General features: G+C 55.6%; 1 protein-coding gene across 1 annotated transcript in view; it reads left to right on the forward strand.

The window, feature by feature from the left end:
• The window catches only part of UNC5B (unc-5 homolog B (C. elegans)), a 30,859-nt gene extending 16,017 nt beyond the window's left edge, over nt 1-14,842 (forward strand). Inside the window, exons 4-18 of the mRNA XM_010580009.1 lie at nt 3,628-3,771; nt 5,482-5,585; nt 6,490-6,670; nt 7,236-7,403; nt 7,734-7,898; nt 8,690-8,722; nt 9,805-9,999; nt 10,459-10,854; nt 11,282-11,369; nt 11,459-11,627; nt 11,741-11,974; nt 12,896-13,045; nt 13,313-13,477; nt 13,568-13,752; nt 14,182-14,842. Coding sequence (XP_010578311.1) covers nt 3,628-3,771; nt 5,482-5,585; nt 6,490-6,670; nt 7,236-7,403; nt 7,734-7,898; nt 8,690-8,722; nt 9,805-9,999; nt 10,459-10,854; nt 11,282-11,369; nt 11,459-11,627; nt 11,741-11,974; nt 12,896-13,045; nt 13,313-13,477; nt 13,568-13,752; nt 14,182-14,347 — 2,543 coding nt within the window. The 3' untranslated portion in view covers nt 14,348-14,842. The remainder of the gene's footprint in view (nt 1-3,627; nt 3,772-5,481; nt 5,586-6,489; nt 6,671-7,235; nt 7,404-7,733; nt 7,899-8,689; nt 8,723-9,804; nt 10,000-10,458; nt 10,855-11,281; nt 11,370-11,458; nt 11,628-11,740; nt 11,975-12,895; nt 13,046-13,312; nt 13,478-13,567; nt 13,753-14,181) is intronic.
• The last annotated feature ends 5,300 nt before the right edge of the window (nt 14,843-20,142 follow it).

The following is a 20,142-nucleotide window of genomic DNA, read 5'->3' on the forward strand; positions in this document are numbered from 1 at the left end:
GGCGCTTCAGCCCTTTTCTCTCTTGCACATCCACGCTGGAGATGATTCTCCTCCAGGTAGACCAACAGGTCTCTGTGATTCCTTTCTGTCATTCCCGGTTGACTGCAATCTCATGAGGTCGCTTTTGTATGTTTTCCACCTCCTTGGTCCGTGCACAGCTTGTCTCTCTTTCCGTATCATCAGTGAATTTTAGTAGAGGAGCTGCTCCTTTCCAGAGCATTGATGAAGGCTTGATGATGGCATGGGTCACCATACCCCGTAGGAGCTTGGGGAAGTCAGCCCCCGTTACCCTTTGGCAGGACTTGGGGTTCTTAAATGGGATTTGAAAGGCAGCACGTTTAAAACTGATTAAGAAAAAGGAAATGCTTTCCTGCAAAATGCCTAATCACACGCAGGAGTCATTGCCACGAGGGGTGGCAAAGGCTGGCAGCTCACTCGGGTTCGCAAAGGGATTAGACGTTTAATGGGTAATGAGAACATTTGCAGGTAGGATTTGAAATGCCTTTTAATGGCAGATGAGCTCTTCCCTGCCTCGGAGGATAAGTCAGCTGCTGGCTGCCTGAAATGGGGGGGTGAGAAGGTGGTTTAGGCATTTTAGGGGGTGTCTTATTCCATGGGACGGGGCTCCGCAGAGCTGCTTGCCCCGGGCTTTGAAACGTCCCGGCATGAGAACAAGGTGTGGGGGTTGGTTAGATCATGTAATCAAGTAGACTTGCTAAAATTGGGATGTTTTAGCTCGGCTCCCACCTTTTCTGCACCAATTTTGGTACCTGTGCCCTCATCAGGAGAGGAGGAAAACAGTCACGTTTCCCATGTAAGATCTGTTCTCTGCAAATCCCTGAGCCTGCGGCATCCTTCTTCTCCAGAGGGCTTTAAACCAAGGCAGCCTTTTGAAGTGCTGCAGCGGTGGCCCCAGAAGGCAGGCTGGGCTTAGAGGAGAGAGACTTTGTCAGCCTGGAGGAGCACAAGTACTTTTATAGAATCTCCTCTTGTCCCTTTTTTCCCAGCCTTGCCCTTCCCCAGCATCTCCTCGGCTCTTCATCCAGTGCTAGCCGTGAGCCGGTCCTTACTTGGACGCGTCTCTGAACCTGCTCTGCAAAGGGAAGATCATTTCTTTTCCCTGTGGCTTTCTGAGCCTTTCCTAAGCTGCTTCATCTGTTCCCGGGGTGTTTTTCTTCCAGAGGATCTCTTTGTGAAGGATGGCCGAAAATGCATGGGAAAGCTGGCCCCTTGCTTCTCTGGAGGCTGTTGGGAGCAACTGGCAGCACCGTTTCTCTCTTGCGGGGTTCATCTCCACCTCCCAGCTCTCACAGAGGCCAGATTTGAAACCCTCACTGCTGGAGGGCAAAGTCAGCGCTGATTAATGACCGAGCAGCCTTCGCCAAGGGGTTATTAATTTATTTATTACCTGTGGCTGCACTGGGTCGAGCCAAAGGTTCGTGCGCCCTGTGTGGGGCAGTGGTGGATGCTTAGGGGAAGAACATTGAATGGGGACGAGGATGGAGTGATGGGCCCCGCTCTGTTACCCTCCCGGCTTTCTACAGACCGTGGTTAGGGATTCCCTGGTCCAGCGGCGATATCGTAGCAGTGTGGTCCAGCCCTGGATGGATTCTCCCCCTGTTCGTGTGTCTAAATGCCAATAGGACTCATTCTCCTCCAGGTTGCCCCACCATCCTGTAGCAGGGAGTTTCATGGCTTAGTGATGTACAGTGTGGAAAAAGCACTATATTTCTGGCCCTACCGCTTGATCCACCTCTTGAGTGAATACCCCTTACCGAATAACCTGCCTCGTGCAACTCTTGCGCAAAACAGGCTGGAGAAAACAGCAGAAAGTCTGTGCAGCAGGATCTTACCCTGTTTTAGGGGGCACTCATTTGCTTTGGGCCAGCATCTCCCTCTCAGATCCCAGTCTGCACATCCAGAACATGCGGCAGCAATTTGGGAAGGAAACAGCGTACACCTTCTTCACCCAGGCTTCAAAGATGGTATCGCTGCTATCAGTGAACAAACCTGACAATACCTTCAGTGCGGAGGTGATGCCGCGCATGTAAAACTCTGCCAGCGTGGTCATATCTGCCCGGCAGCTACCCTGAGAAGAAAGGAGCTGGAACCAAAATGGTTTACTGTGCTAAAAAAATCTGCGTTTGCAGCACCTGCCGTTTGTAGGGAAAGGTGCCGCAAAGAGCATGGGGGACGGCTCGCCGCAAAGCGACTGGTTAACACGGTTAGGCATTCGTGGCTTTTTAAGTGTCCTCAGTTAAAAGCTTGGAAAAAGGGACCTTTAAAAAAAAAAAAAAAAAGGCAACTTTCAAGATGACGTGTCTTGAATGAGCCAGGCTTGGTAATGCTCTGACTGCATCTGATCCAAAACATTTCATGCGGAAGAAAGCAAAAATAGGCCAAGTCAGAGAGTATAATTCAGCTGGACAAGAAGGGATGGTCGGTAAGAGCGGCTGTGTTTGGATGCCTGTAAGCCCTTTAAATAGTCACCGCTGTGAGCCATAAGCTCAGTCTACAGTTTTGAGTAGTCTTTGCTTTGGGAGGTTATGGAGATAGCAGGGCATTTGCAGGACGCTCCCCACCTTTGCAGGGCTGTTCAACCCACCCCACCGGGGCTGTCCAGAGAGACGAGATGGTTTTGAGCCATCTCCATCCTGGGTCCTTCTAAAAGCCCTAATTTCTCCAAAAGAGCTTGGCCCAAATGCCTTTTTTTTTTTTTCCCCCTTAATAGTGGCAAAATAAATCATATTTCCTTGGTGCGCGTTTGTCAGCTCTTTTGTGGGAAGGTGGCAGAGAGACAGTAATTGCTCCTCGCAGCACTGGGAGCAAGCTAACAAAATTATAGCTGGGGAGCATGCGGCTCTCTATCGCTGCGAAATTGAGGCCTTTTTATAAATAGAAGCTGCAGAAAAAGGGCAGGTGTTGCTTAATATAAGGAAAAGTAGCCCCGAGTCCCTCCCACCCTCGGCGATGGCCATGCCGTGAGGGGTTGATGCTTCGGGCGAGCCTCAGCGGTCCAGGGCACCGTGTCCTGGACGTGGTGGTGCCGCCTTTGTCATAGCACCCCTACCACGGCCAGGGTGTCCTGGCAGAGACTTCACAGGGGTGTTGGGGGGTTGATGGAGGTATGTAACCCTTTTTGGAGTCAGTGGGCATGAAATGCCATCATCGTTGGATGATTTCCGTAAGATTTTTTTATTTGCCTTGTTATATTTGTATTTAAACAGCAGCTGACAGAGATGGTTTCTCCCCCCTGCAGAGCCTCGGAGGCATCCTTCAAACGCCGGTGGGTGGGAAGGGGTCTGGGCAGGGACGGGGACATCAGTGCTGGGGGAGAGGGCTGGTGGAGGAGAGTGATGCCTCTTGAAATGGTTAAGAGGTCCTAGTCCTGCCCGGCCAGACTAAGGGAAAAAAAAAAGACAAGACTCCTCCACATCAGCTCCGAGTCACCCTCCGGAGTGAACAGTCTCCCTGGTTTGCAGAGGTGCCAAACCCTCCGAGATGCCTCCAACCCGCTGCCTCTGTCCTGGAGCTTTATGCAGCCACCAGCCCTCTTGGGTGCTGCCTCAGTTTCTCTCCTCCCGGCTGCTCTTGCCGAGCTGATGCCGTCCCTCTGTCCCCTTCCAGGGATGCTGGTGCGGGAGGTGCAGATCGAGGTCTCCCGGCAGCAAGTGGAGGAGCTCTTCGGCTTAGAAGATTACTGGTGCCAGTGCGTGGCCTGGAGCTCCGCGGGCACCACGAAGAGCCGCAGGGCGTACGTCCGCATAGCGTGTAAGTGCCCAGTATGCGTAGTGCTTGCTCAGATGTGACCCCTCCGGCAGCGCTCCTGCCCCCTGCCCCTCTGCGAGAGCCTCCTGCGCCCACCCGCGCTGCCTCAGTTCTTGTTCCATGTACATCAACGCTTCTCCCACCTTCTTTTCCACTTTGGGGGCCCCAAAAGGTTTCCAGAGGGTATGACCCACTGATTTCGAAATTGTTTGCAAAGCCTGAAGTGTGACCCTGGATCCCAGGCTACGTGGGTGTGCTGCTTCTGGTAGGAACACCAGCTGAAATAGCGGCCATTCCCATTCATTCCCAGCTTCCCGGGATCCCTGAGACACGGTGGGTGCAGATGAGTGGGGTTGGCCATTTCCAAAAGTTGGCTCCCTGTTGAAAGCAGTGCTTTTTGATCAGTTGGAGGTGACCCATGCTTGCTGCATGGCCCTGGTCTTACCTTCCCATCCCAGTTCTGGCTTTGCATCTGAGCGGGCATCGTCCTGACCTACCTGGGCGAGAAGCCGTGGCGCTACCTGGGTTAATACCGCATTGCCCATCAGCCTGCTCAGCTCTTCCTGGTGCTTTATTATCATTAATAACCCAGTGGTTAGCACCTTGCATGCTTTGCCTGAATCAGCGAGTCCGTGTCCCTGGAGTCCCTGCTGTCATATGTCACTTCTCTAAGCTGCTGTTTGTGGGTGTCAGCCTGATTAAGGGCGAGTTAATCAGGCTGTTGCAAGGCTGAATTTGCTCTCTTAGCAAATGAGATGGCAAAGCTATAGGAGAATGGCCAGGCTTCCCCAGTCGTAAACAGAGTTTGCTATTAGAGGGCTAATAATCCAGCACATTATCCAAAACGGAGGTGGCTGGTGAAGCAGCTATGCTGCTGAAGGATTTAGTCTGAATGGGGAAAATGTTACGAGGCGCAGGGCTGGCTACTGAGGGAGCCCTTTTGTCCGGCCCCAGCCAAGGATTTGGCGTTTCTTGGTGCCGAGCAGATGAGAAGAACCGAGGATTCGCTGCCCTGGACCAGTGGGAGCTGCAGCTGTAGAGGGCTGGGTGCTGTAACGGAGGATTGCAGCACCATCTAGTGATGCTCCTCCTTTCAAGGCACCCGAGTGGGACCCTGCCATGTCCTCCACGTCCCTGGGGGGCTCTGCTCGGCTTCTCACCTCTCCCTCTCCCCCAGTTTGGCACCGGAGTTCGATGGCCGGGTTTCCAGCAAGTCTGGGGATGTGGCTCAGCCAGGATCAACTGGGGCACAGCCAAGCAACAAGCCCCCATAGCCCTGAAATTTGGGGATTCGCTTCGGTGCTGACGTGGGAGCCGAGCTGTTGTGCAAATCTCATTTCCCTCCCTTCAAGCAAAGAAGGGTCCTGGTGCAGAGTCTAGAGCGGGGGGGAAGAAACAGAGGGTTGAAGAAAGAGGGGTTAAGCTGAGGTTTAGCCCTAAAAGGAAAAGACAGGAGGGGGTATAAGCTTGCAAGCGCGTGAAGGAGGAAAGGCATTGTCCTCAAGCACCGTGTGCTGTCCTGAATCCATCCTGGAAAAGATGCTTTTTCGGCCCCTTCCAGGACATGTTTTGCTCTAGGCATGCTATGCCAGAGAGCTTTCCCTACTCGTGGGCTCCTGGTGCCAAGGCGATGCTCTCTCCCCACCAAGGATTTGCAGGTTGCCCTCTTTCTGCAGCGGGCTGGTAACCCCTGGGTTTTCCTTTCCCTCCCAGACCTACGGAAGAACTTTGACCAGGAGCCGCTGGGCAAGGAGGTCCCGCTGGAGCACGAGGTCCTGCTGCAGTGCCGCCCACCCGAGGGGGTGCCGCAGGCCGAGGTGAGCAGCTCAGCAGCCCCAAGAAATGCCCGGTGGGGTGTCCCCTCCCGTCCCGGGGAGAGACGGGGCATGTCCTTGCGAGATGGCTTGCGGCCGTGATGGATGGCCTCGTGCCGAGACCATCAGCTTTCATTATTCAGCAGAAATGTGTATTTTGGGCAGTGGATCTGTTACTCTGACATCTAATAACACATGTAACCTCAGCACCTGCTCAACCTACCTCTCCAACGCTTCCTGATGTGCTGTTAACCCGTTAGAAGGAAGATCTAACGAGGCACCCAATGACTTGTCTGGAGGGGAGCGCTCACAAGCGAGAGCCAAGGGCTGGGAAAGTCAATACAGATGGGTTTCCCTAGCACGGTAGTGGTGGTTTCCTTGTCCACAGCTCCGTCAGGCCCCTGGAGCTGTGTGTTGGTGGTAGCCATACTGTCCCATCCTTGGCCAAAACAGCAGTAATGTGTCCCAGTCAGGCCTGGTTTGGCCCAGGTTTCAAGGAGAAATAAATACAGTTAGAGGCAAGGTTGGCCAGTCAACGGTTGTGGTGCTGAGGACATCGGTGGTCTCAGTGATGAAGATGGGGAAGGCTTTGGGACAGGTCAAAGGCTAGTCCGAGGGGTTTTGCTCTCTATCAGGGCTGGTGATTTTAGCCCCTCCAGCCTGATGTTTCTCCTTGCTTGTGCCTTTATGCACGCTCGGTGACGGTATCGATTCACGCCCTTCCCAAACAGCCTAGTTAAGCCGTTGTGTCCTAGCTTAGCTTCGGGGCTCTTGGAGACCCTCGTGGTGGGGAGCATGTGGGATGGGTGTTTCCACTGAAACCCATGATGAGCTTTCCCTGGCTGAGTGTTCAGTTCTTGTTCAGCTTAATCACTGTCCTTACCCATCCCTGCCTTTGCCTTGCCAGGTGGAGTGGCTGAGGAACGAGGATGTCATCGATCCCACCCAGGACACCAACTTCCTGATCACCATCGATCACAACCTCATCATCAAGCAGGCCCGGCTCTTGGACACTGCTAATTACACCTGCATGGCCAAGAACATCGTGGCCAAGCGCCGGAGCACCACGGCCGCTGTCATCGTCTACGGTACCGGCCCTTGCTCTTGGGAAGGGGACCTTTGCTGCTGGCCATGTCTCCAAGCCAAGGGGAAATACGGGCACTTTCTGGGAGTGGTAGGAGTGAACCCCACCAGGGCATTGCGTTAAATTAGGTAATAGCCGATGTCTGCAAAACCAGAACCTCTACTAGCTTGTACAGGCTATTAGGAGAAGTTATTAGGTGTAGGTATTTCCAAGCCTTCTCGGTTGGGTACGAAGGTGGGTGGAGGTTGAACCCAGCTGGGTTGCTTTGACTCTCAAAGCAGCCGAAAAGCTGCATTTGGCTGAACTTTCCTATGAAACCAAAGATCTGCTGTGGCCAGATGCAAAAATATTTGCAAAGTGGAAAAAGGACCAAAGCAGGCTTGAGCATCTTGTGCGTGGGGTGTGCGGCACAAGGAGGAGTCTCGGGATTTGCTTTTCATGAGGCTGAGCTGTTCCAGGGTGTCACAGAAGATGTAAGGACAGAGGACCCGATGAAGCCTAGGCTTAGCTCCAGTCCCTGCTGAAATGGGCTCCGTTGATGTGTTACTGCTGTCCGTCTCCTCTTGCAGTGAACGGTGGCTGGTCCACCTGGTCCGAGTGGTCTCCTTGCAACAACCGCTGCGGCCGGGGCTGGCAGAAGCGCACCCGGACGTGCACCAACCCTGCGCCGCTGAACGGCGGCTCCTTCTGTGATGGGCAGCCTTTCCAGAAAATCACCTGCACCACCCTCTGCCCAGGTAAGGCGGGTTCAGAAACCAGCTTGCCCGCGCTGCCCGTCCCCCAGGTTGCACGGTCCAGCTGTGCTCCTGGTGCTCCCCAAGGAGACAGGGGCTCAGGAGACCAGCCCAAAGCATCTTTCGGTCTGCCAAGACCTGAAAGAGCTGGAGACGTCTGCAGAGACACAACAGGGCTGGGTTTGCTGGGAGAATGCTCCCCAAAGGTCGCTGGAAGCCCCGAGATGGGCACGGGCACCTTTCTGGTGCCGGAGACGTGCCGGCACCGGGGGGGACGAGCCCCGAGGCCGTGCCGAGGGGTGTACCGACGCGCCTGTGTTTGGTGGCCCGCAGTGGACGGCGCGTGGACGGAGTGGAGCAAGTGGTCGGCGTGCAGCACCGAGTGCACCCACTGGCGCAGCCGCGAGTGTGCCGCCCCGGCCCCCCGCAACGGCGGCAAGGACTGCAGCGGCGTGCTGCTCGACTCCAAAAACTGCACCGATGGGCTCTGCCTGCAGAGTGAGTATGCGGGCAGGCGGGCAGGGACCGGTGCCGGACACGATGCTGGCGGTCGTGGTGCTCCGGCGCTCGGCCACGCTGTTGTTGGCTGTGCCTCCAAGTTGATGCGGCAGGCAGCAGCGCCGCTGGCACCTGATTTTTAACTTGTGTCTTGAACAAGGGTTTTTTTAACCAGACTCACCCTTTCCAAAGCTCGTTCTCACTTGCTGGAAAGAAAGGTTTGGGAATTTTTGGTGGGATCTAAATGTCCCACCAAGCCTTCCGAAGCGGCGCTAGGTTTGGGGTCTCTGCTGAAATAAGGCTGGTTGCGGTTAGTGGGGGCAAGCCAGGGTGGGTTTCGCAGCCCCACCATGAAAACACCCGACCTGGGCCATTGCTCGGTAGGAGACCTGGAGCAGCAGCTAGGAGAAAAACCCAATAATCGTAATAATGGCGCTGCTACGCTATGAGTGGGCACGCCGAAGGCTGAGCAGCCGATGCTGCCACCTGCTGCTGTGTGACACCACTGTCCCTTTAAAACTGCCGCAGCCAGAAATGCCCAAAGTCCTGTCAGCTGGGGACATGTTCCCTAGGGGCTGGCTGGGCATGGGGACATCCTCATCACCAAGCTTCTACCTGGCTTTCTGCATGCCCCGGGGAATGATTCTGCTCTCCCATCGCTCCCCACCATGCTGCGGTTCCTCGTGCCCCCCCGGGCCGGCTTCCCCCACCACCAACTTTTGTTTCATCTCATCCCCATCGCACCATCGCCACCTTCACCTTTTGTTTTCTAACTTTTTTTTTCCTAACAGATAAAAGAGTTCTAAGCGAACCCAAAAGCCACCGTAAGTGCTCATTTCATGGCCATTTTGTTTCTTTGCGAGGCATTGCTTTGGTTTTGCTCTGTCGCATCCACGGTAGGGCTCCACGGCAGCTGGGGCAGGACAAGGGTGGGAAGAGGGAGCAACTAAAGCCCACTCCAAAACTCCAGTGTACGTTAAATCCCGTGCTTTGCTTGAAGCTATAAATACGACCCACTTTTGCCGCCGGTGTCACACCACCAAAGCTACTCCAGCATCAGCACCCCTCCACGAGGATTCCCTTCCTCGAGTTAGGGGGCCTGGGGGGTGCATCAGCGTTCCAGTTTCTGGCATGCAGAGGAGTGGGGCTTGGGGACGAAGGGACACCTCCCAGAAGCGGCATAGTCCTAACGCGGCTGAGATCGCCAGGCTTAGGACAGGGCTTCGCTCCGGCGCGAAACCATAGAAACCAAGGGATGCGGGCGAGCGTGGAGCGGGGAAGGAGAGAAGGATGGGCTGAGCATGCTCAGCGCCTGCTGCTGGAGCCTTCACCGTGCTCTGCCTTCCCTCTTCATCCCTCTTCTTTCGGGGCAGATATAGCCAAGATACACCAGGCGTTTAAAGACCGAGAGCCTTGTGGCAGGGGAAGGGAAAATGGGGAAGCTGAGGGGTGTCTGTTATATAGATAGAGTGATGCTCAGTCTTTCTGGATGGACGCATAGCTCAGGTACATATATATGAGATGCATGGATAGGCATTACGTTTACTCCTCGGGGCTGTCTCTGTTAGGATGTGAGGGTTGATAGCTTTGTGAATCCGACCTGCGCACACCTAATGTTTCTGGGCTTCTTGGTGCTCAAGTAAAGTTTGCACGAGCCGTGGCAAGGTGTCCTCCAAAGGTGTGAGGGCTTCAACCCCATCTCAATCTCTGGCATCACTCTGACTTCTGGACTGCTCTTAGAAAACACCCTCCATCCTCCTGCCACAGCCTTTCCAGCAGGCCCAGTACACATCTTCCCCTTTGTGCCTATGTCCTGAGTTAGTGGTAGGGCTGGGGAGCACTGGTGGGTCTTGACATGCATTTCTGGTGCTCCTTTTTTCACCTCTGTTCCTTTAATCCCTCCCAGTGCTGGAGGCCACAGGCGACGTGGCCCTGTACGCCGGGCTGGTGGTGGCCATTTTTGTGTTCATCGTGATCCTCATGGCTGTGGGGGTGGTGGTGTACCGGAGGAGATGCCGGGATTTCGACACGGACATCACGGACTCATCAGCCGCTCTGACCGGAGGCTTCCACCCTGTCAACTTCAAGACCTCCCGGCATGGTAAGAGCCATAGCCCATGCAGGTCCTGCTTGCCAGCTCAAGCCCAGGCAGAAAGAAAGTCAGGCTGCAAATCGCAGTAGGGGACAGGTCCCCGGTGAACCCCCAGCCCCAATTTTCTAGGAGAATATGCTGATTTTTGAAGGCTGAGGGCTCCGTGGAAGTGGTCAGGTGTTGATGGTGGGAATCGGGGCAAAGCATCTGCAAAGCAGACGCGGTGGGGATTTACTGTAGGATGCTGCTCCTCGCCTAGTCGTGATGCGGAGCAGTTCCCTTCCAAGTGCCCGGTGGAAGGCGGACAGATGCAGCCCAGAGCTGTCCCCGTTGTACCTCCTGCGCACCCTCTGTCCCTCGCTGGGCGAGGAGGGCTCTTCGCAGGCATATCTCCCAGTCGAGCGGTGCTTTTACATCCCCTCGTCGCCACTGCCGTCTTCATCCCATCCGTGTTTCCTCCTCCTGCAGACAACCCGCAGCTGCTGCACCCCTCGATGCAGCCGGACCTGACGGCCAGCGCGGGGGTGTACCGCGGCCCCATGTACGCCCTGCAGGACTCCTCCGACAAGATCCCCATGACCAACTCCCCCCTGCTCGACCCCCTCCCCAACCTCAAGATCAAGGTGTACAACTCCTCCACCGCCTCCTCCTCCTCGCCGGGGCTCCACGACGGGACAGACCTGCTCGGGGGGGTCCCCGCCACCGGCACCTACCCGGCGGACACCACCAGGGACGGCCACTTCGCGAACGTGCGGAGCAAAGCCCTGGGCTCCCAGCATCTCCTCAGCTTGCCGCGGGAGCACGGCAATAGTGCCAGCGGCACGTTTGGCTACCTGGGGGGAAGGCTCACCATACCGGGCACTGGTAAGCCCCGGGATTGGGGAGGAGGGCTCATTTGGCTGCCGAATGATCGAGGAGTTGCTCTTGTCCCAGCAGACCTGCCTGCTGTGAGCGGCCCTTTGCTGTCCCAAATCTGGCTCAGGGGAGGAAGGCAGCAAGCCATTCCCAAGCCGGGCTTCTCCGGCTGGAGGTCACAGCCTCCTGGGACTTCCCTGCCATCGATCCAGGGCCTGTGCCTTGCAAAAAGATCCAACCCCTGGTTTTCCTTCCCAATGCAGTGGCCTGGCTCCTCCCTGCAAGCTGAGGAACATCTGGAGATGTTTCTCCTGGGGCACTCTGGGCTGCCCTAGCTCACTGCTGTCCTTGTGCTCGCCAGCCGGGGCGGAGGGGTGGTTTCTCCCTGGCGGTTTCTCCTTCAGTTTGTGACTAAAGCCTGTGTGTGCCGTGCTAGGGGTGAGCCTGCTGGTGCCCCACGGGGCCATCCCCCAGGGGAAGTTCTACGAGATGTACCTGGTCCTCAACAAGGCAGAGAGCGCCCTGTAAGTCACGCCGCGCCACCCGGGCTTCTGCTCTTCGTTGGCCGCCGTGAGGCTTTCTTTCCAACCGGTGTCCCCTCTCCTCTTCCCAGCCTGCCCTCTGAAGGCACGCAGACGGTGCTGAGCCCAGCGGTGACCTGCGGACCCACCGGCTTGCTCCTGTGCCGTCCCGTCGTCCTGACCATTCCTCACTGTGCCGATGTGGGCTCCTCAGATTGGATTTACCAGCTGAAAACACAGTCCCACCAGGGCAACTGGGAGGTAAGGTGGGAACGCAGGTCCTGCAGCCAGAGAAGACCACGAGCGTTGTGGGACGCGGCTCCAAGCAAACCCCCCTGGATGGTGGGCTGACCCCCAACCTTGATTCCCTGTAGGAAGTTGTGACCCTGGATGAGGAGACCCTCAACACTCCCTGCTACTGCCAGCTGGAAGCCAAGTCCTGCCACATTTTGCTAGACCAGCTTGGCACCTACGTCTTCGTGGGAGAGTCCTACTCCAGGTCAGCCATCAAGAGGCTCCAGCTGGCAATCTTCGCCCCCACCGTTTGCACCTCCCTGGAGTACAGCCTCAAGGTCTACTGCTTGGAGGACACGCCAGACGCTCTGAAGGTAACGCCGCCGGCGCGAGCTGCCCCTGCTTCCCCAAGCTGTTTGCGCTGGAGGCGAGATGCTGCCTGGTGCCTCTCAGGATGGCCTGGCCCCAGGGAGCAGACAACCTGATGCAACTGCCTGCAAAGTGACCACAGTGAAATAATAAGCGTGTTTACTGCTTTCCCCGTCCTTCCTCACCCTCTCCGAAGGCAACGATGGGGGTGTCGCTTAGCTCCTAAACTGGGCCCCCTTTCTGCAGACGTTACATGAGAGGTTTTGGTGCTGCTGGGTGGGTTTTCTCTCTCCTACGCAGAAAACACTCGCTGCTGTGATTTGCCTCCATTTTCTAGAGATCCTGTTATTCCTGCAGAGAGATGTGTCTCTCCCCTCCTTGGGAGGGTTTTGTGACATAGGTAACATCGAGTGCAGCACGGGAAGGTTGAGTTTTGATGCTTTGGCTGCCTGGACCACCGGTGCAGTGGCTGTTTTAATTCCCTGTGACTTGTCCTGTGGTGTCAGGATTGCTGTAGTGCCTCTAGGTGGAGATGTAGGCAGCGCTCTGGCTCCTGGATTGCATTTTTCTCCTAAGAGCTGCTGGTGTAATAGTGGGATGGTGTTAAAAACAGATAGGGTGGCACTCCTCAAGAGAGTGCCCGACCTTTGTGTAGTCTGAGGAGTAGAGAGGCGTATATGGATGCTCACGTGTTATAAAATTCAAGCTGTAGGTGGGGCTGGCGCGTGAGATGAGTTGGCAAGTTCTTGGAGAGCAGCTGTCAGGGTGGCAAAGGCTGCTCTCCTGGGGAGGACTCCTGGCGGGCTTGTTGCTGCTGCTGGCTCGTCTTTTGGCAGGAACGTGCCTGGCTTTGGGTATGGAGGGGGGGAGAGCAGCAGCCCCTGCTCTTCTCCTGGGTCTCACGCTGCCTGTCCCGCTGCCCGCAGGAGGTGCTGGAGCTGGAGCGGACGCTGGGGGGGTACCTGCTGGAGGAGCCCAAGTCCCTGCCCTTCAAGGACAGCTACCACAACCTGCGCCTCTCCATCCACGACATCCCCCATGCGCTGTGGAGGAGCAAGCTGCTAGCCAAATACCAGGTGAGGGGCTGAGGCGGGGGCAGCCGGGGTCCCAGAGCGGGGACACCATCTTCAGCCAGGCACCGTGGGGTTGTGAGTGCCCCGGTCTTGTCTCCAAAGTTGTCTCCCTAAGGGATGGAGGAGGAAGGGGGACCGGTTTTCTGGTCTTTCCCGGTGGGATGCTGTCTGTGGAGTCCCATCGCATCCCCGTGGGGTGGCTGGAGGAGGTGGGATCTCCCGAGGGAGCTGCTGGAGCCTTCGCTGAGCCCACGCTTTGGTGGTCCGCAGGAAATCCCCTTCTATCACATCTGGAGCGGCAGCCAGCGAGCCCTGCACTGCACCTTCACGCTGGAGAGGTACAGCCAGGCTTCCACCGAGCTCACCTGCAAGATCTGCGTCCGTCAGGTGGAAGGGGAAGGGCAGATCTTCCAGCTCCACGTCACGCTGGGAGAGGTGAGCGGTGGGGAGGTGGGCGGACAGCAAGGGGACACGCTCGGGAGCCGCTTTGTGCTGCAACATCTCGCCTCGTCCTTCCCCTCGCAGCACGCCAGCTCCTTCGACACCCTCCGCTCCCACCACAGCGGTGCCACCGCCACCACCACCCAGCTGGGACCCTACGCCTTCAAAATCCCCCTCTCCATCCGGCAGAAGATCTGCAACAGCCTGGATGCTCCCAACTCCAGGGGAAACGACTGGAGGCTTCTCGCCCAGAAGCTTTCCATGGACCGGTGGGTCTCCCCCCAGCTAGGTTATGTCCAGCTGTATAGGCCCACCCATAAATATGGATATAGCTACGCATGGTTATACCCATCTAGATCCATGCATCCATCTGTGCCACAGTCCCGGGGCTCTTGTCACTTTGAACTGGCCCTTATTTATCTGGGCCGGTGCTCGGGCCGTTCCTGCCGGGGTCCCACCTCTGAGGACCGAAGGAAGGGAGGGTAATTTCAGCAAAACAAAGCTTGCGTTGCTTTCGCACGAACGCCAGGTCGGTGTAAAAATTGAAGACTGTGTCTCAAGGGCGTTGGCGTTCGTGTTACGGCATTTCCATCAGGGTTCGTGCTGCGAAGAGGTTTGCTGCTCCGGCATCCTCCCTCCTTCCGTCCCCCGAAGGGCATCGCGCCGACCTGGACCTCCTCTCTGTTTCCCCTTCGCAGGTATCTGAACTACTTTGCCACCAAAGCCAGCCCCACCGGGGTGCTCCTGGACTTATGGGAAGCCGAGCACCAAGACGACGGCGATCTCAACACCCTGGCCAGTGCCTTAGAAGAGATGGGCAAGAGCGAGATGCTGGTGGTCATGGCCACGGAAGGCGACTGCTGATGATGCTCCCCACGGCTGGCTGGCCAGGAGGACGAAACGGGGAGGGGGGACGAGGTGGGGGGACCCTTCCCCGACGGCAGGGGGAGGCACATCCATCCCTGGGCAGCGGCTGAGCGAGGAAGGGCCGAGGCCGTCGCTTCGCCCTCCCTCCCTGCATCGCTGTCAGCCTTAGAGACCCATCCTCAGCGTTTACAAGCAATTCAAGTGTTACACAGCATTCCTCCTCCTCCTCTTCCTCCTCGTGGCGTGGGGAGGAATTAGGGCTTCTCGAGTCGGGACGGGGGCTTTCCTTCTCCTTCTTCGTTTAGGTTCCCCTCTTCCTCCTTTAATAGCATTTCTGCGTTGAAGAGACGAGTACAATCTAGGCGAACGGCTTACTTCTGTCAAAAGCTTCAGACAGCTTAACAAGGCAAATAAGAAAGAAAAAAGGAAAAAAAAAAGTTTCTTAGGAAACGCAAATAATTTATTATCCAGATCTTTGGATGAGTCCTTTTTAAAAAAAAAAAAAAGAGGAAAAAAAATTAAAAAAAAAAAAAAAGATTTATAAATCTTTTTTTGTGCGTGAGAGCAAGAGCGTTGCTGTGGTCGGGGTGGCAGAGAGAGAGAGATTTAAATGAACACTCTTTTGTAGGGAAAAGCGTGCGATCCAAGTTGAGCAAAACGTGTTTACATGTCCTGGGACCCCCAGGGAGTCTGTAGGGTGAAGTGCCTCTACGCCCCTCTGGTTCAGGGCCAGCTGAGACCCTCCCCAAGATTTTTTCCTTGCAAACTCCCCTTTCCCCAGCAGCAATGCCCAGCGGAGCGAGGGATCCCCCTCCGCCTGCCAGGAGGGATGAGGGATGCTGCCCTGCATTTAGGGTTCGGGGAGGGGGGGGAGTGCAACCAGATATGGGTATTTTTAATGAATTCTTCCCTGGCATCGTTTGGGGGAGCTTTTTAGGATGACTACGCCTTCATTTACATAACTGCAGTACAAACCAAAGAGTTCAGTCCTGCACCAAGCTACCGACCCACAGGCCAAAGGGGGGGATGTTTTAAACCCATCAGGATTTTGCAGTGAGCACCCCAAACCTGGGCTCGGGGATCAGAGGGAGGTGACGAGCAGCTCGTGGAGGGGTCCAGGGAGAGCAGAGGGCTGGCGAGCCAGGATGTGGCCCCTCGCAAACCGCGTCGGTCTCGGGTCCGTGCACTCGCGCCTGGTTTTTGATGCAGTATTTCAGCAGGGATTCCGGGAGGGAGACTTTGGTATCTGCAAGTTGCAAGCCAGGCTGAGCGTTTTCACGCAAAGGACGGCATCGTAAGCGGTGATCGGGTTTCCATCCTCTCATTCCAGCTCCTTTTTTTCCCTGTAACAGACTTTGTGTAACGATGGAGAAGCTGTGGGATGAATGGAAAGTAATCAAGGGGTAGACAGGAACGAGGTTCCTCACAAAGATACGGTGTCTCAATGAAGGTAAAAATTTAGATTGCCTGCAGATAGAAATAGTTACTCAGCGAGTGCTATATCTTAGAAATTTGTCTGTTTTAAAAAAAAATAAATAGGAAAGGGATTGTAAGCTCAGGATTAGACTAGATCACACAGCAAGGCTGTGGATCCTCCATCAGTGGAAGTATTAAGAGCAGGGTCTGAGAGCAGGTCCTGCTTCGGGCTGCGATGCACGGCGTCCTGGCTGCGAAGCCCTGGACCGGTGTCGCGGGATGCCTGCAGCATCCTGCAGCGTGCTGGGGAGCGGAGCAAACTCAGGGAGCCCTGCCGCGAGCGAGAGCGTCGCCTTCGCAGGGCGGCTCGGGGGAAGCTTTCAGTATTGCTCGGGGACGGGTACGATTCCTCTCGGCAGCTCTTGAAGCAGTGACTGAACGCGTAGAGCGGCTCCCTGCTGTTTTTCGGGGTCTCCGGGCTTCATCTCTTGCTGGGTTTTCAAGGCTGTGGGAGAGAGAGGGATCTTTTTCATTTGTGCTGGATGGGAAAACTTCTGCTGGGTGAGCTCCTGTGCCACGTAGGAAGGGTTTTATCCGTCCTTTAGGTTGCGTTTGAGCATCTGATTTCTGGGACCCCGCCTCTGAGCTGAGGGGGAGTAAGCAAATTTGGAAAGCAGCAAAGAACTGATGGATCAAACCGGCTGCTGGCGTTTTATCAGGCTCCTTTCTCAGTGCCGCAGTGCTCTCCGTGAGATGAGATGCTCTTCTTTCAGGTTGCTTCTGAATCTCTCTCGCTCTCATTCTCGCTGTCTCTGGTTCACGGATCACTGCGCCGGCATGCACACCTGTCTGTCCGTCCATCCGTCCGCCCCGCCCACGGGTGCCTCTGCCTCCATCCCCATCCGTCCGTGTTCGTCTTCCCCTTCCTTTTGGCGGGCAGCAGCTGCCTAGATCCGCCGAGCTGCGTGTTTGGGGAGGTTTTCCCTGTTTTTCAGACCAGGGAACCTGCGTCAGGAGCAGAACAGGGGGGAGGCGGGGTTTGCCCCCCACCCCGGTCCTCTGAGCACCTGCGCCCATCTCCCATGGGTGCCAGCTCCCAGGAGCCCTCCGTGCCTCCCTCCGCAACCCGGGGGTTTCTCCGGCCGGGCCTTTCGGCAAAGGCAAACCCACGGTCTGTGTCATGCTGGCAGTGTCCGTCTCTTGCTCCGCAATCTGTTTCCATATTTATATGTCCGGGGGATGGGCCTGGTGGCATCCTCTAAAACCGCATCTGTTTATTCTGTAAACTAAAGAACTGTAAATAAAGTTTAGCATTCCTATTGTAACAAATTAATTTTTATGCAATAAATTATATTTCCTAGTCTAATAAAAAAAAAAAAAAAAGAAACAATCTGCTCGCTCCTCTCATGTTCATCACTCACCAGTTCCTGCTGGGTTTAGCATCTGCAGGGATTCGGGTCCAGCTTGAGCAGCGGCAGCAGCGTGGAGATCCCCGCGAGCATCCCTCCAACCTGGTTTTGGGTCGGATGCCGCAGGCGTGCCGGCTGCGGGAGGATGTTGCTGTCGGAGTCCCTAATGGAGGTAAGCTGTGGAGATTGATTTATGGTTTGTTTTGGACTCGCATGGGTGATTGCAAGGCGGGAGACTGGTGCTACAACCACGTCTCGTGGGCTAAGCCACCATCTCCAGCAGTTCGTTTCCGAAAGCAATGCCCCTTCCAGCAAGGACCAGGGCCAGGGTCCCTAATTTGAGACGGGGGAATGGAGCACGGAGCTGCGCTCCATGACTCTGGCATCCCTATCCTCCAACCCTCACCTCGCTTCTCTGCCTCCTCCTCGCCTTGCCCCATCCCTGGCTTTGGGAGCACCTCTGCCCCGCTGCTCCCCTGCTTCGGTCCCATCGCTCCGGCTCTGCCAGAAGAAGCCAGAAAGGTTTGCAGGGAGAGGTGAGGGTCCCGCTGCCTCTGCCCACCCTGCCTGGGCCGCTCGCCTTGCCCAGCTCATGGGGACAAGGTGCCACCAGGAGATGGCAACGTTGCCTCTGCTCTGGGCAGGCGGGATTCTGCAACCCGAGAAAGAAATGGGGAGAAAATTGCTGCCCTGACGCTGCAGCAATTATAACGCAGCCACGCAAAGATGCAAAACCCTCCCAGCTGGGTTTTCCAGCTCCAAATCCGATGCTGGAGCAGATACCTTCTCAGAAGTGATAAGCTTTTTTTTTTCTTTGCACCTTAATTCCTTTAACCTCAGTCTCCCAAGTTGCTTTCACTGGGTACCTTTTGCACTAACCCATCTTTCCAAGGGCCCAAGTCTGTGGATAGCTTTGACCAAAGTGGTGCATGATTTCATCTGATGTTCTCCTATTGAAATACCCAGCTTGCTAATTCCCCTTAAAATGAAATCTTCTCTGCAGTTGATGTATTGAATTCAGTCCCCATGACGGGTTCAACAGTGGCTGCCGTGCCATCACTAAGTGTCAACAGATTTATTCTGCCGGCGAGAGGACGCCCGGGAGCACCGGAGCAACCCACGTCAGGGTCTCTTGACTTTTCCGTTGCGTGTTTAGGAAATTTCCTTTGGGCCAGTCCCGCTGGATTTTACAATTCACTCACCGTGAGCTGCTCCGTATGGTGGCAAGCTGTACCGAGGGGTGGGGGGAGCTGCGCTGTAAATCCCGCTTTACAAATTTCAATCTCTTAACCATTACTTACACCCCCTTTGCTCCCTTCCGCCTCCAGCGCGGCGAGCGCAAGCAGCGCTATGGGATGCCCAGTGTTCCTTTGGGATAACCGTGAAACCTCTCTGCTCCGGCACAGCTCACCTTGCTTTCAAACCAGTACTGGCCCTGTGTTTGGGGCTGGGGCGGAGGGGAAACAGCTCGAACCCCGCTTTGAGTATCGGGGTGTTCCTAAAATCCAGCCTGAGCCCACATGGGGGGTCTGTGTTGCGGAGGGTCTCTCAACTGTGGGTAATATTGACTCGAGGGGCCGTCACGGCGTCGGTTAAGCGTGGACTGGCTTTGTTTCCCCCGCTCAGCTGTCACGGTCCCTTGTGCTGATGTGATCTGAGGCTCTTCTCCAGCAGTGGGTTTTTTGACATGATAGGTGGCAGCAGGCCAGAAATAGCAGGCGAATCCCTCTGAGCTGATGGGTCACTGACTCGGATAGGCTGTGCCATCTCCTCAGGTGCTTTCCCAGCCTGGCACGTCAACGCGGATGAAAATCCCAAGGAGAAACCTCTGGAGAGAAACCCATGCACTCCTCTAAAGCCTTTCCATTTCAGCACATCGCCAGTGGGTTGATCGCGTGCTTCTGCTTGTTTTGCTCGTGAAAGAAGGGGAAAAAAAAAATGGAGCGTGCGTGTGTCTTGGGCTATTTTGACATCTGGGTGGCCAAGGCCATCTGATCTGCTCTCCTTGAAGGCTCGGAGAGGCTGGAGACGGGTGGTGGCCGGCCCTGGCCCCGCGGCGGTGGCCAGCTGTGCGTGCACTGGTGCTGCTGGGAGGTGTCTGGGTCTGTCTGCATTTGTCTCATAGGCAGGTTGTACATAGGAAAAAATCCAGCTCAGACCGTCTCAGAGCCTTCTGCAAAAAATGGGGACTATTTTGCTTTGATGAAAAAAGGCTGGATACATGTGCAATGAAGGAAAAAGCAAGGGAGAGACCCAATTTGGTTACATTACTTTAGATACTAGAAATGGGGAAGGCTAAAGGCAAACAGCTGGCAACAGGAAACATAAGATGTAAAACTCCACTAATTGCCAACACAAGTGCAAACGAATTTGCAAAGTGTGTCTGATTGTAGTGGGGTCGCAGAAAAGCTGGGGCCTCACCGGTTTATCATTTTCCTGTGTGGCTGCCCACGTGCAGAGGAGCCAAACCCACCTTTGGGGAAGGAAAAAGGGCAAGAAGTGTAGGGGAGAGGAAGAAGCCTAATGATGTTCTCCTTCACAGTCCCACGGTGCACTTAAGGTGAGTGTTTGGGGGAAATTGAGGACTTTAGAGTGAAATTCATCCTGATGGGGCATTGCAGGAAGCGAAGTGAGTTAATGGAGGAGCTCGTGTCCCGGCTCTGGTGAGGGGCCCTTCATCCCATGGAAGATGCTCCCCATTCCCCAGCATCCTCAGGAGGGGAACGACGCGCTGGCGCTTTTCTGCCTTCCACCGAAACCCCAAGCCCTGCCAGAGCCTTTTGTTACTGCCAGGCCGTGATTAACACTGATTTGAAAAAAGCACTTCTGATGTAAAAGCGGGGGTGGGGAGGGGAGAGCCCAGCGCTGCACCTGCAAGAGGTCAGATGGAGTAAATAGTCGGGAAAAAGGGGGAAAAAGGGCAGGGAGAGACAGCGCGAACCATCGCCCCCCATTCCGCACGGCGCA

This window comes from Haliaeetus leucocephalus, unplaced genomic scaffold (genome assembly GCF_000737465.1).
Source record: "Haliaeetus leucocephalus isolate CR32 unplaced genomic scaffold, Haliaeetus_leucocephalus-4.0 Scaffold687, whole genome shotgun sequence".
In the NCBI taxonomy this organism is placed as follows: Eukaryota; Metazoa; Chordata; class Aves; order Accipitriformes; family Accipitridae; genus Haliaeetus; species Haliaeetus leucocephalus.